At 33.4% G+C, this 16,189-nt stretch overlaps 2 protein-coding genes across 8 annotated transcripts; one reads left to right on the top strand and one right to left on the bottom strand.

Annotated features, from left to right (window-relative positions):
* Positions 1-31: 31 nt before the first annotated feature.
* LOC128210296 (uncharacterized) lies at positions 32-10,322 on the top strand. 7 transcript variants are annotated; one of them, XM_052914561.1, is made up of 8 exons: positions 32-72; positions 1,972-2,103; positions 2,923-3,050; positions 3,185-3,259; positions 3,922-4,037; positions 5,305-5,391; positions 6,354-6,420; positions 7,177-10,322. In XM_052914561.1, exons 2-8 carry the CDS (start codon positions 1,980-1,982, stop codon positions 7,585-7,587), a joined length of 1,008 nt encoding a protein of 335 aa, XP_052770521.1. In that variant the 5' UTR covers positions 32-72; positions 1,972-1,979; the 3' UTR covers positions 7,588-10,322. The 7 variants fall into 7 exon arrangements, 6 of the variants coding, with proteins under 6 accessions (XP_052770521.1, XP_052770520.1, XP_052770517.1 ...); XM_052914560.1 differs by having other exon boundaries at positions 54-160; XM_052914557.1 differs by having other exon boundaries at positions 67-160; positions 701-2,103.
* Positions 10,323-10,946: 624 nt separating this feature from the next.
* LOC128210262 (exosome complex component CSL4-like) lies at positions 10,947-16,112 on the bottom strand. The gene is made up of 7 exons (XM_052914487.1): positions 15,989-16,112; positions 14,328-14,449; positions 13,636-13,707; positions 12,932-13,020; positions 12,141-12,174; positions 11,733-11,865; positions 10,947-11,127 (listed from the first exon to the last, which is right to left on the bottom strand). Exons 1-7 carry the CDS (start codon positions 16,014-16,016, stop codon positions 11,012-11,014), a joined length of 594 nt encoding a protein of 197 aa, XP_052770447.1. The 5' UTR covers positions 16,017-16,112; the 3' UTR covers positions 10,947-11,011.
* Positions 16,113-16,189: the final 77 nt, after the last annotated feature.

Raw genomic sequence — 16,189 nt, forward strand, 5'->3', positions numbered from 1 at the left:
TAACGTCACGCTCAAATCTCGCTTTAGACGAGCCGAGATCACTACTAGCAACACGAGACGCTTGCAATTGTGGTAATTGCAAATGCTTAATGGCTTTAATTTGATTAATTATGTAAACAAATAAAGGATTTTTTTTATTTTCAGCGGCAAGAAAAAAAAAGTATGCAATATATGATAACGTCTTTAATGATTTTGAGTTGCTGTCATGATTTTTTTCCACACCAAACATTTTTTTCATCCAATAAATGAAAAAAGGTTCTTATAAATCATAGACATTTTGATGTTTTAGAGATGTTTTGGGTTTTGGGCTTTTTAAATATTTTCATGGGAAATAAAATCAATGAAAATCACTTTTGCATACACGGACAAGAGCATTGTTGTAAGATGTTTGTTTTTAGGGCTTCCATTAAGAATTTGACACTGGACTGTATGAACTTCCTGTCCATCAATATTGGAAGTTTTTCACTGTTCAAAAGGTGCAAGTTTAAGCCTCTCAAATATAATGATTTGTTCCAATTTTTTCAACTTGTATGTTAAAAATCAAATAATTTGCAACTATAACTTTCCAAATTCACATATTTATAATATATAGATTCATTTCACTTTCAGACTTATTGAAAGTACGACCACAAAAGTAATGTTGACACCAGCCATGCATTCAGTAAACATGTTGTATGTATGTATGTATGTATTTCTTTAGACCTTGCGGTCAAGGATAACCCGTGAAAGTGCAAGCACTTATTTCCAACGGAGTCCTTTGTTTTTTGCTGAAGGGACAGCACGCTGAAGAGACAGTGGTGGAATACAAGGAAGGCCGGGTGCAATATCCTAGCTCTTTTTCGAAGAGACCCCTTGGTTCTTTTACGTGCTCGGTGTAAAGCACCGATACACGGGGTACAACTTTCTTGGTTAAACCAGTACTGAGGTACACCGCTTTTCCAAGCACTACCCTTTAAATGCCAAGCGCCAGGCAAGGGAGCTACTTGTACCAATTTTTAATGTCTTTTGGTATGACGCGGCCAGGGATCGAACCCACGACCTCCCGCTCTGTAGGCGGATGCTTAACCACTAGGCCAAGGAGACGGTTACGGAGACGGATGTTTGCATCAAATGTTCCCTGCTTGCAGTGTATGGGCTGCGTTGCAACAGGAATATAAAACAATGCATTTGCTAGAGTTTTGTAAACGCTCGCCTTACTGAACGCACTGCAGGTTTTGATATTTTGAACTTTCAAGCTTTCAAATTTGGAAGATTTCTTCAGTATAACAGAAGTGTTAGTACTTCCAAGGAATCAATTTTGGAAGTTTTAACCAAATCTTAGGGAGTAATATACTTCCAAACTTCCTTTAACGGAAGCCCTTTTTTTTAAGCATAGTTTATTTTTTATTTCAGTTTAGGACTATACTGTACAGTATATATATAGCACATGTCTTTGAAACAGTTACTTCTTTAAGCTTTGATGCTAATTCAAATAATAAAGTTTCTCTTATGATTTTAGTTTCCTTGTATGCTTTACATATTTTAAATTGTTGATGATTTTATATAATATTATATAATTCTTTATACAGTATGCTTACAAAAAAACTAAAATGAGTATAGTATTTATTTATTTTTTATTTCAACTCTGGTCTGAATGAGGTTACAATATATTCTGGTACTCATGCAGTAACCTGTTGTCCAGTGGTTAACGCACTCGCTTCTCACCTAGCTGACCCGGGTCCTATTGCAGGCCTCTCTGGGAGCATATGAGTTTGGTTTGTGGTCACCAAGCCGGACAAGTGGGTTTCCTCCGGGTACTCCGGTTTCCCCCACAACACAAGACCACAGTCTCACCTAATAATGTGCCAACAGAGTGATTACTATAATGTTGTTATAATTTGTTTCAAAACCATTGTAAAAAAATAAGTTTAAACTATTCAGTAATCTTGAATTTCTGTAAGTGATCATGTGATGCCTTTTCTTTGACTTCAGGCAGCATTATGTCGGTAGTCCAAGGTACTGCGGCTGTAAATCTTCCAATCATCTCCAACAAGATGGTACCTAAACGCTATGAAGAGACAAAGCCAGTCCTAATACAAGGTTGTGCTCATAACAGGATCATAGGTAAGGAGGAGTATTAGTGTTTGATCTCATGTCTCCATCAATGTCATGGCAAAGCAGATTCAGAATTAGTTATTTAAAAAGGTTTCTGGTGTAAGCATTGGTCAAAATATCATTTCATAATTTATTGCATATATTCTGAGAGTATGTACTTTAGCAGAACTTTCCTCTATGATCAATGTCTAGTAAAGACATTTTGGCGCCAAAAAATGAACAACAATAACAAAACTCAAAAAGATAAATAATTTGGAGCTGATAATGATAAAGATGAGTCATACCATGTAAAGTTTACAGTCTTGTCAGATATGGACTTGAAAATAAATATCACTTTATCATTTAATTTGGTGGTAAAAATGGTAAGCACCATTTGTAAACATACGTTTACATCTAAGTAACAACATGATAGTTATTTTGCCAACTGGCAGATAAGTAGGTTTTTAAATTGGAATAGAATCAATTTGGTATGGCCTTCAAGGGGGTAACTGATCTGACAGAATGAACTGAAAATATATGAAATGCCATGGGTGATGCTGAAACCCCACGTTTTTGGTATTCAGATACATTTAGGGCTTTTTACGGCACATTTGAGTCCCAAGTGGGTGGTGGGTGGTGTGCGATATGCATAGTTAATGATATGGCAGAATTTGGGTAAAACATAAAGGAGTATTCATTTCTCAATGACAGAGAGCAATTACATCCTCAATCAAGTTAAATCTTTAAGTTGATAGTTTTATTGTTCATAGACATTAAAAAAAATAATTTTAGTTGGTATTTACAGATTCATAGTATTTAAAGACATAACATGATAGTTTGTTTCTATAGGTTTAGGCCATGAGTTGCACAAAAAGGAACTGGAGAAAGCAGAACAGGAGAAGCTTCATGCAATGAGAGTTGCCGAACAAGCAGTCTGGGAGGAAGCTGAAAAATTAAAAGTGATAGCATTGGAAAAGGTATGAGAAAAGGTTACTGCACATATATATATATATATATATATATTTATATATATATAGTAGTGTATTATTGCTTTGTAATTATACAAAGGATACAGATTGAATTGATAACATATTTATTTATCTGTTTTAAGGCCAAAGAAGAAGCTGCCATTGAACAGGAAAGGGTCATCAAGAAACTGAAGAAGCAACAGGCCAAAGCCCTACTGGTATCAAAAAAATGTATTTTTGACATGTTTCTAAAAAGTGGTGAAATGCAATTTTATTTTTTTACTTAGGTTTATTGGAAAATGTTGGATTTAACTCTATTAAATTAACATACTCTTTAAAACAATGAGTTGATCAAAATATTAATTTACTGTTTCACTGTAAAAAACTAGTCCAATCAATATAGTGCTGCATGGAAAGAAAAATCAATGATGTCATTTCCAATATTATCTCATTTGGCTAAATTATGTAGCAAACTTTCAATTCATTATTATTTTTAACGAAAAATAACCATAAATTAAAAAGAAAAAGAGTTTGTTGTAGTGCAATTATAATATTTAACCTCTCTAAATATTATTTTTTGTGCTCAGTCAATGAGATGTATTACTATTTCACAGTGGAACAAACTGTTATCCACTATAGTCTATACGCTATGAGCAAGAAATTACCATTAGGGCAAAGACATTTGAAATTTTAGATCTAGTGTTTAACAAGAGTTCGGACTAGCTGCAGCTGGCCAATGCCAATGCTTGTATGTTGTAGTTTCTCTTTGGTCGAACAAGCTTTAAAGAAACAAAGACAGTAGAATATTTTGTATAGTTTTTCAAATGATACATAGCAGATCCTTTGAAAAATATTCAAAAATCGGTATTTATCCTTGCAGGAGGAGGCTTTGAAGGTTGAAATGGCCATGCAAAAACTTGCCATTGAACAGGTCAAACAGGAGCGAGCAGAGGGTGAACAGAGGCTCAAGAAGGCCGTCAAGGAAACAGAACAAAGGTGAGTTACTTTGATACATGAACAAAGGTATAACCCCGCTTATAGGGGGAGTTTGGTGGAAATGCTATGCAGAAACTGGCCAAAGAAGAGGTTAACAAGAGGGAGCTTATGGCGAACAGAGGCTCCATAAAGGCTGTCAGAGAAACTGAAAAAAGGTGGTTATGCACGTTATCTTTGATACATTTGATGAGATATTACCCCACTAGCAATGTGGTAGCATAGGGGTAGTCGTTTGCAATACCATGGAGGAAGCCAAAGTATGAAAAGAGGCTACTGGAAGGTATTCAGGCAGGTTTTAAGATCAGTTAATGATTGAAATATCAATAAAGGAAACAAATATCTAGATCATTTTAGGTAATAAAATAGGGTTATTAGTACTGCGTTTTGATCCGGGAGGTTGTATTCGATTCGAGTGGATTTTTGCAGATTCGGATTTCACAAGGCGTATTAGCCATGATAAATAAAAATCTGCAAAAATTTACAAGAGTCGAATACGGTCTTCCGGATCAAAACGTAGTACCCTTTTATTATATACATTACTGGTTAGATCACTTAAAAGCCAAATGTTTTCATAATAATTGTCATTTTAACGACGCACTATTTTGTTTTATGATGTCATTTTAACATCACGCAACAATACTTGTTATGAAGTGACGTCACAAGAGTGGAATACGGCCGTATTTCACTGAAGTGGAAAACGCACAACCGTATTTTGCGATATGTATTGCGTGTGTATTAATGATGGGTATATAATAAAACATGACTTGTCACAAGACAGTCAAAATCTTACACTTAATATGATCATAAGACATGGTTTATTCTTGTGCTCATAAAGCAAACTGGCTTACCAAAGTGGAATTATTTCATGTATCTGATGGACATTAGCCATGATTAGGCTGGTTATTTCATAAGCTTTTGGCAAATAATACTTAATTTCGATGACTGGTTACCCCATACGTTTTTAGTATCAGTTGAAACGGTAGGGATTTCTTAATGGTAATAATTATTTGTAAATGTAAATGACAGAAAATTAAATATATATAAAGCATAGCAGTCGTTCTTTATTTGATCTGAAATCAGATGTGAAAGGACTGTGTTTTGCAACCTTTCAATGTCAAAACTGCTTGTTTGTTACATGTTTTTTTATATATTTTATCATATCTACAAACCAAACCTTTTTAACCAGTACAAAAAACTCAATGCATCCAAAAATCACATATTTATACAAAGGATACCTTAAGTTGTGATTTTCTCCTCATAAACATAGATGTAAGCGGGAACTTGAAGCAGCTGTTGACAAGGCCAGACAAGAGGAGAAGAAAATAGCTGCGGACAAAGCAGAAAAAGTTGCACAGTAAGTCAATTTATAATAGAACACTCTTTGTGACTGTCTTTCAAACAATTAAAACCTTCATAATGCAAAGAGGTTGTTTAAGCTTGCCTGCTATATTCAAACCAAAGGAGTCAGAAGTGTTTTGTCATTGCTATGGGCTTGTCATCAACATCAAAAATCTTCAACCCAAGAATTGCTCTGACAAAAAAAATAATTCAATGAATTTAAATAAAACTAAGTACAATACATTTGTCTTCCCACTGCCAATACATTATATTTAGCAAAGTCAATAACTCTGGCTTACCCTAACATTAAATTATGTCCGCTGAATGACAAAGAAGAATGATCAATGGTTGGCATCAACTTTGCAGCGCTCGTTAGAGTGAATAGTATTTTTATAAGTAAAAAAATCGGAAGTGAATATAACAATGAATAAGTGAAGACAAAAACTGGTTAACACTAATTGTACAATGTTTGTTTTAAGGGAAACTAAAAGGTAAATGAATAAATGTCATATGTTTATATATTAATATCATAACATATAAATTACTTTATAGAAATGTGCATGTTGGATATATGGGGCTTCATTAATAAGCATAAAGTAAATAATGGTTATTCTTAGTGTTGATTGATTTGTTAATTAGCTGATTAGCATTATACCATGAATAAGTCAAAGGACAAAGTTTTTACACATGCAATTTATTGCTCTAGAGCTTTGACGCTGGTTTTTAGATGTTGCTTTACAAAATGCAGTCAAGTATGCTTTAAACTATTATGCAAAATGGTAGCGAGAAAATTGCTTTCTTTTGCAACTATGTTATGTATGAACAGTAAAGACTATTAAATGATTAGTGATAAAATGAGTTTTATATTTGAATAAACACAATGATTATCTGAGTACTTAAATATTTAAATCAGTATGTAGTAAGTCCATGAAGTTGACACAGTGTAGACATCGAGAAAACATTATAAATTTTTTTCAGAGAGAACCAGAAAAAGTATGACATTGCAATTAAAAAAGCCCAGAATGAAAAAGACCAAGCTTTGAAGGTAAGAGCCATGCAAAGGGTAGAACATTTAAAGTCTGTACTTCTTCTTAATAATGAAATAGAAAATACACTTTCATGGCTAAAAATTCGTAGATTTCAAAATCTGAAGAGTTATGGATCATTTAATTTTTTATGGAAAGGGCTTTCTTATGGTTGGCTGCTTGTTTAGAAATTCATTGAAGTTATGTGATTAACCACATCGTTTTTAACTTTATATGTGAAACATTTAACTATGTGCTCATTTTTTTAAATACAAGCAAGTACGGCTGAAACAGTTGTTTTAAATCTTGATAAAAAAAACGGCAGATCACAAGCGTATTCACTAAACTTAAAGAGCAGTAAGGGTTTGAATATAAACACCAACAACATTAACAATGTTGTTAATTTTAACAAACTTCTGAACAATAAGGCAATTTAACTCTTGTAACCTTTAAGGTAATGGTTTGAAAATAATGTGCTCTGCATAACCGTTATGTTTAATCATGGGCCTGTTTACTTGTTGATAAGCAATACTTGCAAAGGTTTTATTGCAAACTGTGTTCTGTTGTTAATGTCAGACAATGACTAACCTGTGTATGATTAAATTATGTTTAACATTTCAATGTTCATTAATAATCAATCTTAATTGCAAAAATTATATAAATTTTAACTATTTAATTTAATATGTTACTCTTTAGAGATTCTTTTTCTGCATTGTTAAATCTTGACATATTAAATTAAAAATAGATTTGATAGGTTTTATCTGTAATAATTTCAGGAACTTCGCGACTCCAAGGATCTAGATCGTGCTAAGGCTGTACAGGAAGCAGAAAGTCGAGAAAGGAGAATCGCCACGGAGAAAATCCTCTCTCTCACAAGGCAGTATGAGGCCGTGATAGAAGAACTTAGAACAGAAATCACAAAAAGAGAGGAAGAAATTAAAAGAATCATCAGTGAAAAGGCTCAGACTGAGAAGCAGAAAGTTCACGTTGAAAATTGTTTAGTAGACACTCGTAAAGACTTCCAAGACTTTATCGACAATCTTCCAGCTTACGATAAAATGCAGGCAGATTTTTTGCTGCCTAGAGTGTATCTGGATGAATTGGAAAGTAAGGGATATTCTATCACCATGCTCAGACTGCCTGTTACAAAGACTGTGAAAAAGAAGAAAAGTCAAGCCTCAAAATAAATTTTCTTACACTAATCTACACACTTGTAGACTGTAATTTTTAACCACCAAACTTCATCAGTGGTTACCTGATTCATAGATTTAAAAACCCAGCTTGACATGTTTTTAAGAGATAGTGAATACATGAATTTATATTATTACATTAAAGACTTGACAGGGTCAACATGAGATTATTTGAAAATCATCTTATGACGAATTAGTACTGTGACTTTCTGGCACTAAACATTCTACTTTACTTTTTTTTTTAAATGCAATTTCAAATGAAAAATCAAAACATACAGGTGTGCAATATTTTACTTGAATAAGAATTAATTACACTAGATGTTGAACATTTGAAATTTATAATGAAAACAATTTTAAAATCAGGTTTCAAGATGGCCTTTGTGAACAGAAAGGAGTTGTTGATTTTTGTTACTTGTTTATGAAAGCATTTATGTTGTTTCCAAAACTGCTGATATTTATGTTTTTTGAAGTCTTCCAACATTATAAGCTTCTCTGTTTTTTGGAAGACAATAGTAATTCCTACATTATAAACTTGTCTGTGTTTTGGAAGACAATAGTGTTGTACTACATTATTAGTCCTGGCTTCCTTAACTTTAATGTTGATATTTATTTTTTTGATGTTTACAACACATTAAAGTTATGGCGTAACCCCCATAGTAAAGTCAACCAGAATCAATTGAGTGTGATGATGCAATGCAATCACATGACCATGATGATGGATTCTATTTATAGCATCGGATTCACATTTAGTTGAATCCAATTGCAGTAAGGCTGTAAATACCTTTTGATAAGTAAAAACAGTTTATTTATTCCAAATTTGTTATTAGTTATTTATTAATTATTTGAAATAGAAAAAATAACAGCAAAATAAACACTAGGTCACATGGGTATTTTCTGAAAATCTTGGTGTCACGTGATTAAATTTGAACACAACTATGACCTAGATAAGGAATGCTTGCAATAGGATTTATTAAAATGCTAAATCAACTATCTTTAAAGCGTTTTTTTGTTTTGAAAATGAGTTTGTGAACTACATTTTACTTCATTAACCTAAGGATACAGCTAATTTGTCTGTACAATGCATACAAGTGAAATAACAGCGTGACATAAAAATGTCACGAATTCTGGTAGGGTTTGGATACGGCGTTCTCTTCAGCGAACACATCCAAAAAGGTAATATATAACGTGTTCGCTGAAGTTCTTTAGCTACTACATTATAAGCTTGTCTGTTTTTTGGAAGACAATAGTGTTGTACTACATTATAAGCTTGTCTGTTGTTTGGAAGACAATAGTGTTGTACTACATTATAAGCTTGTCTGTTGTTTGGAAGACAATAGTGTTGTACTACATTATAAGCTTGTCTGTTGTTTGGAAGACAATAGTGTTGTACTACATTATAAGCTTGTCTGTTGTTTGGAAGACAATAGTGTTGTACTACATTATAAGCTTGTCTGTTGTTTGGAAGACAATAGTGTTGTCCTACATTATAAGCTTGTCTGTTGTTTGGAAGACAATAGTGTTGTCCTACATTATAAGCATGTCTGTTGTTTGGAAGACAATAGTGTTGTACTACATTATAAGCATGTCTGTTGTTTGGAAGACAATAGTGTTGTACTACATTATAAGCTTGTCTGTTGTTTGGAAGACAATAGTGTTGTCCTACATTATAAGCTTGTCTGTTGTTTGGAAGACAATAGTGTTGTCCTACATTATAAGCTTGTCTGTTGTTTGGAAGACAATAGTGTTGTACTACATTATAAGCATGTCTGTTGTTTGGAAGACAATAGTGTTGTACTACATTATAAGCATGTCTGTTGTTTGGAAGACAATAGTGTTGTACTACATTATAAGCTTGTCTGTGGTTTGGAAGACAATAGTGTTGTCCCACATTATAAGCATGTCTGTTGTTTGGAAGACAATAGTGTTGTACAACATTATAAGCTTGTCTGTGTTCTGGAAGACAATGGTGTTGTCCTGCACTATAAGCTTGTGTTTTTTGAAGACAAAATGTTGTAGTATTATGTCAGCCTTGAGTGTTATCCTTGTGCAAAAGCCTCAACCTTTGCCATAACTCAAAAACTCCTGAGAACTCTGGCTTTTATAATCCAGCTCTTATTTTAGATAGTGTATGTTTACACCCTCGGGAATACATCTTGTTCTTTTATAGTTTTTTGTTTAAATATCATGAACTGAATGTGTGTACACAGATACTTTTTTATAGTTTTGTTTTTATTTTGGAAATTTATATTTTTGTTTTAATTTGGCCAATCTAGCCAGTTTGTTTTGTTATATGAATATATTCTGTTGGTGCAAACTTAGGACTGTTTGTTCCTGTTGCATCCCTTCTTGATGTGTTATGATTTGTTGGGGTTAATTACCGGGTATAAAAACAGATTTTTCCCTTTTCATCCCATTTGTTTGCATTCATACAGAAAACTCGTTATAATAATATAAGTACAGTGTATCAAGAATTGGTGTGGGTTAGAATCTGAGGTGTACAAGTGTCACAAGTCCAAGTGGCATTACATTAAGGACAATAGAACCATTTTCACTTCCCTAATAATATATTTGAATTTATTGCATGGTTTTAATTTGGAAGATCTGCTGCAGAATTGTATCTGATATCTTTTTTGATGTTTTTGCCACTATTCTGTACACATTTTGTTACTGATTTGTTGCAAATTGTTAATTATTTATATTTGAATATTAACGTTGAATAAAGCATTAAACAAGATTAATTTATCTTCATTTTTCTATTACAGTAATGATGACTTTTCTATTACCTTAATCCTGACATAACTTTATAACTATAGTAACCCCGACATTTCTCATTCCTATAAGTGACACATTAGAATTTTCGTGATAAATTAACGACTATTTTCTGTTACAGTGACCTAAATCAATTCTTTAACCATGACCTTGTCTCCAATTGTTATGGCGAAATTTTCAGGAACTTTGATAAGTTCTGCAACACTGACCTTGACGTATCTGTTAAAGTAACATTGTCATTTTCAATAACAGGAACCCTGACTCCATTGATCTTTGCATGTATTGTCAATTTGTCATGAAATCATTAGCAACCATCCAACAAGGTTTTATCTGTATATACAGTTCAGGCAATATTTTATTCTTACACAACAGTAAGCTTGACATTGATTGTGGTGCTGAGTATAAAATATAATACTCATAGAACAATATTTGGTCATGGCTGAATGAATTATGCTCGAGTCAGATAGCATGTATCAAAAATGGAGACACAACTCTCTTCATGAGTTATCAAATATGAAAGAAAGGCCTAACAGCTGAGCATACCTGTTCAGACAATAATTGCCAAAAACAAACTTAATAGGTATATATCAACATTTATTTCAAATTTCAAAACAAATTACAATCAAAATACAAATAATAAATGATGATATCTCTATGTTCCCGTAGCTTCTATAAACCTGGGTTGGACCTTTGCAACCTTCCTGTGTTCTTCCTGTAGAGTCAATGGACAACGCATCTTGGACCAACTGACCGGTACCATGCTTGCACCTGTACAGTATCAAACAAAGGTAAATAGTAAAAGTATGACAGCACAACAGTTTAGAAATCAAAACTACATCATTTTTATCAATAAAAAAATAACCATGGAGCCTTTTTATTTTCAAAGCTACCCTTTTTAGAGGTTGTGAGTTTCAAATGAGCTTCACCAAGCAAAATGTTTATTATTTGACAACAATTTGACTCCGTCTTTGGTCTCATATGATTTTATTTATGTCATTTTGTGTACAAGGGCATGCATAAAAATTGCTGCCCACAGATAATCAACTAAAATAAAAAGTTAAAAAAATACTATAAAAGATACTTGCGTATGTATAAAATATTTACATTACAGATGTAACTGGTGGTGAAAGAGTGTAGTCTTATTGAGATCAAATGTACAGTATGAAGTTGGCAGTTTATGTCTTTGTTGATTTTGAAGTTATTAAGAAAACTCATTTTAAACTGGATGAATGAAAAGAATGACTATCTGACAACCTCAAAAATGAAGTAAATTGCTCCAAAAATAGGTTATGAATACACTTGAAGGCGCATGGTTGAAGAGGATGGGCTTATACATTATTTGATAAAGAAAATATGGAAAATAACCAACTTACCAGCCTCACTGGTTGCTATGACAACCCCAAGCTCGTTTTCTGCAGTTGTGAGAAGGTAACTCTGAGAGTCACCAAGGGAAATAACTCTTGATATGACTATGTCACCTGGCCTGAAACTTTTTGACATCTCCACCTGAATATTTATATTCAATATTGACATGAAAATGAAGTATATTGCAGAAAGTAAGCAAGGTAAACAAGCATGGAATTGGAAATACCTTATAATTGCATGTAATTAAAGAGAGGCAAGTGCAATTGTATGATTCATTTACAAATATCTGAGTTATTTATTCAATAGTGTATGCACGAGATAAAAAAATATCCCAGCAAGACGTCAGATGATAAAACCATTTTCATATTACATTCCTTTTGATTTAATACATGAAAATGTTGTTAAACAAGCACTACCTTGTCCTTTTCTGTGGCTCTGACATCTTCTCTTCTGAAATTTAAAATCTAGCTTGTAAACAAACATCTTCCAAATCAATCTACACCATTTATAACTTGCACACAAATAATCTGGTACCATAATAACATTCTGAATTACAGAATAACAATAGTAATTACAGAATACTACACTGTTTTCAAATAAACTTAGCAAGGTGGACTCATCAATCAGTGAAAATTACTGCTGATCATTCTTCGTAGCTACCAAATCTCTTGTACATTTGAATGCTCCTCCTTCATTTCCAAAAACTAACAAAGAGCAGTAGAAAACAAACCGAGGGAGTCATTATATCAAGAATCCTATGAGAGATTACATACAGAGGAGATAGGTGACTTGAATTTTGAAAATATCTCCTTGATACAAAATCATTCTAAAGGATTATCATTCATTAAGGAAACAGCAACCACAGCAGGGCTTCCCTTACAGGAAGGATATCGCTCCCTAATAATGGACTAAAATTTCCAAAATTGATACCTTTGAAGAACAAAAACTCATTATCATTTAGACTTTCATTGTGAGAATTTCTGTCAGTGTCAAAGCAACATGACTTTTTATGATATAAAGTTGAAAAGTCATAGTTGCAAATTATTTAATTTAAACATAATAGTTGAAAATTATTTGAACAAATTGTTATTAGAGAGACTTAAAATGCCACCTTTCAATGAAATTTTCCAAAATTAATGGTAAGGAAGTTCAAACATGTACTTCCAATTTCAAATTCTTAATGGAAGCTCGGCACAGCCAATATTACCTGATCATTCCCCTGAACGAGTCTTTCAGGTCTGTCTTTCCAACTTTGATGATTGCACACTTGCAAAATCTGGGATTCACATTGGTGATCTGAGAATAGAAAAATAATCCTTTTTTTAATTCAGGCATCCGATGTTTTAATATATGAATTTTAGATTCCTGGTGACCAGATATTATTTTGATAACATTTGAAAGTGATTAATGAGTACAAAAAGAACATTAACCCCATTGAAAAGGTATTTCTTACATAACTCAGGCCTTTCTCTAGACATTTTTTGAACAAGTATTTGCACCTTTAAAGCCCTATAGTTTGGAAATTCATCACTACAGTATTTGCATTAAGGAATAACAAGTCTTGGCGAAGATGTCAACATTGGAAATAGCCAATACTGTATGTTTTAAGTTACAGAATATGCCACTGAGACTTGGTCTGAATATATGCCATGAGGGATGCCTAGGCCTGGTTATTGAAAATAACATTTATGCATACATGTAGGTATACATATAAGGACTTAGTGTTCTGAACACTTGTACATCAATTTCTTAGAATGCACTTATCTATAACTACAGTACACAACATGTATCTTAAGACCTTGAAAGCAAAGATATAGACCTATCCCTGCAGTAACAGGAGCATCAACTGTTGCGACAATGTTTAGGTTTATACCTACCTCTACTTGGGACAATTTTGAGAAAAAGACCCACCTTTGCAGTAACAAGAGCATCAACTGTCGGGACAATGTTCTCATCAGCACCTCTTAATACCTCGACCACTTTCTAAAAAAAATCAAATTCATGGTAACACACTCAATACACAGCTACCTAACTTTATACAATAAAACTAGAGCATTTGAAGAATCATTGTAATAGCAGGATAAAATGGAGGCATTTCCCTCCCCCCCCCCCCCAAAAAAGGGAATATTTGAGAACCATATATTTAATATTGGACAACTCTATTGCAGGAGGCTGGCCTAAGTATATGTCATTGTGTATTATGCACCAGTCAATTGTAACCACGGCCCCCCCAGGTCCGGGGAATAGCGGGTACTTTGACTTTCAGTCCAGCCAACCCCTGCTAAAATCCCCGCCCTGTGGGGACGCACAGATGGTAAAATCCCTGCAAAATGCCCCTGCACCCCAGGGATCCTAGGTAAGGCCCATTCCCCACTATATGTAAAGCAAAGACAAAACCACCGCATTCACCCGGCACTGTGGGGCCACCTGAAAGGTAAAAACACGGCCCATTTCCCCGGCTATCCCCGGTATACCCCCGGACCTGGGGGGGCCCTGGTAACAATTGACTGGTGCATTAGCAAAGAAAAACAAAGTAATTACATCATCAAATAAATCATGTCATTGTTACAAGAACTAGATATGTATTCTTGATATACACATACCTTGCTGTCATCAGATGTAGAAGTTAACAATGCGCCCGCAAGTGATGAATAGATGAAACCATTTCTGGTATATGTTCCCCGACCTGCAGAAATATTGACTTCTTCCCTGCACAGTCTCTGACCTAAGAAGAGTAAACAAATGCTTGTTTATTTCTGTAACAGTAAACATTTCAACTAACAAGCCAGCTTTCAATGAATAATTGTTGTATGTGATTCTCACCAGATTCCATTGCTGCTGCTCAACAACGATTTACATCTAAGAGCGTTCACTTACTTCCCGCGCCTTTAAAAACATGTGCTACGAAAAATATATTAATTTTTAAGATATAAAAAACAATTTTAAAAAAATACATATAAGCATTTTTGATTTTAAATCCATTTACTTAGCAAAAAATTCGAGGGAATCCTTTAATACACATAATGGTTGGATTTACACTTCATTGAGTTTGATAGTCTAAAATAATAGACGTGTTATATGGGATTCTTCCAATCCCTAACGTCTAAACGGGTTTGTGCAAAAAACGGGGGTGTTTTAAAAATATTGAAATTGTATTAAGTGTTGTTTTTTATTGTTGAAATGGATAATAAAGGTTTATATTCATATTTTACCATGTAAGTGAAAAGTTATTTTGCACAAAACAAGCATTTAATGCATTAAAACACATTGTTTACCTTTCCAATAAAACAAAAGTTGACGGACACAGACAACAATTATGCCAAGGGAAACAACTTGATCCAATCGTTATAACTTGGCCACCTCCGACAAGCTTCGAGATAGACCTCGTTAATACAATCATAACAACTTGGCCATGGCCGAAATGTTCCGATTGTTTTAAAATTGTGCCCTAAAGCCTTGCAGGTGCACTTCATGTATATATCGTTATGTTTTGACAGAATGAAATGAAGAAAACCTGTCAAACTCATAATTATAAGTTGGATATATTTTTTTTGTATGTACGGAACTAATAAGAAATATTACCAGATAAATAATGTTATTTTATGTTTTTAAGATATTTTATAGACACAATATGCTTTAACCTGGAATCCCGATCGGAATAACTTCCCACTTTTGATACTAAACAATTTGTACGTGAAGGATATGCCATATCAAATATCTAAAAAAAAAATCATCAACGTACAATTATTTGGACCATGAGTTTGACTGCTGCTAATTGGTTACCAGATTCCAAATCGATTGTTAATTGGTCATGACTTTATTTAATTAACATTCAGATTATGCTTTGCGGCTCCTTTCAGTTGATACTGACTCTTGCACAGAAATTCTTCTCGGTCAAAACTGAAGCCTACAACAATTTACGAATCATTTACAACTTTTAGGCATCAAAACTCAGAAAGCTCAGGTCAATTGAAAGCCCTGATCATCCAGTAATGCAGTCCAATCGTCAAAACAGGAAGCAGTTCAATAATTGTACTTCTAAGTGAATGATGCCAAGCTGAGTTTCAAATATTAACTTGGTTTAAAATAGTCTTTTGACATTCAAGGCCTCGAAAATATATTACTTTGCATTATTTGACAACGCTTTTAACATAATTGATTTCAATTGTAATAGAAAAACAGCAAAAATCTACTTATAATTAAAACTGGTAATGCATTTGGCGACAAGTCGGACACTCGCGCTAGTAATATCCAATTATCCCACCTGGCACACAAATCATGGGCGCAGACATCTTGGTTTTGGATCAGTCCAATTAGTATTGAGAGAACCCATTTTTTACGAATTATTTATTTTTTTCAATTGAATTAAAAAAATATCAAATATTAATGACGTTAAAACAACTATTTTTACCATCTATTTAATTATTTTAGGAATCAATAAGCTCAAAAATTTAAATAGGACGTA

The sequence above is a fragment of the Mya arenaria genome, chromosome 12, assembly GCF_026914265.1.
Source record: "Mya arenaria isolate MELC-2E11 chromosome 12, ASM2691426v1".
In the NCBI taxonomy this organism is placed as follows: Eukaryota; Metazoa; Mollusca; class Bivalvia; order Myida; family Myidae; genus Mya; species Mya arenaria.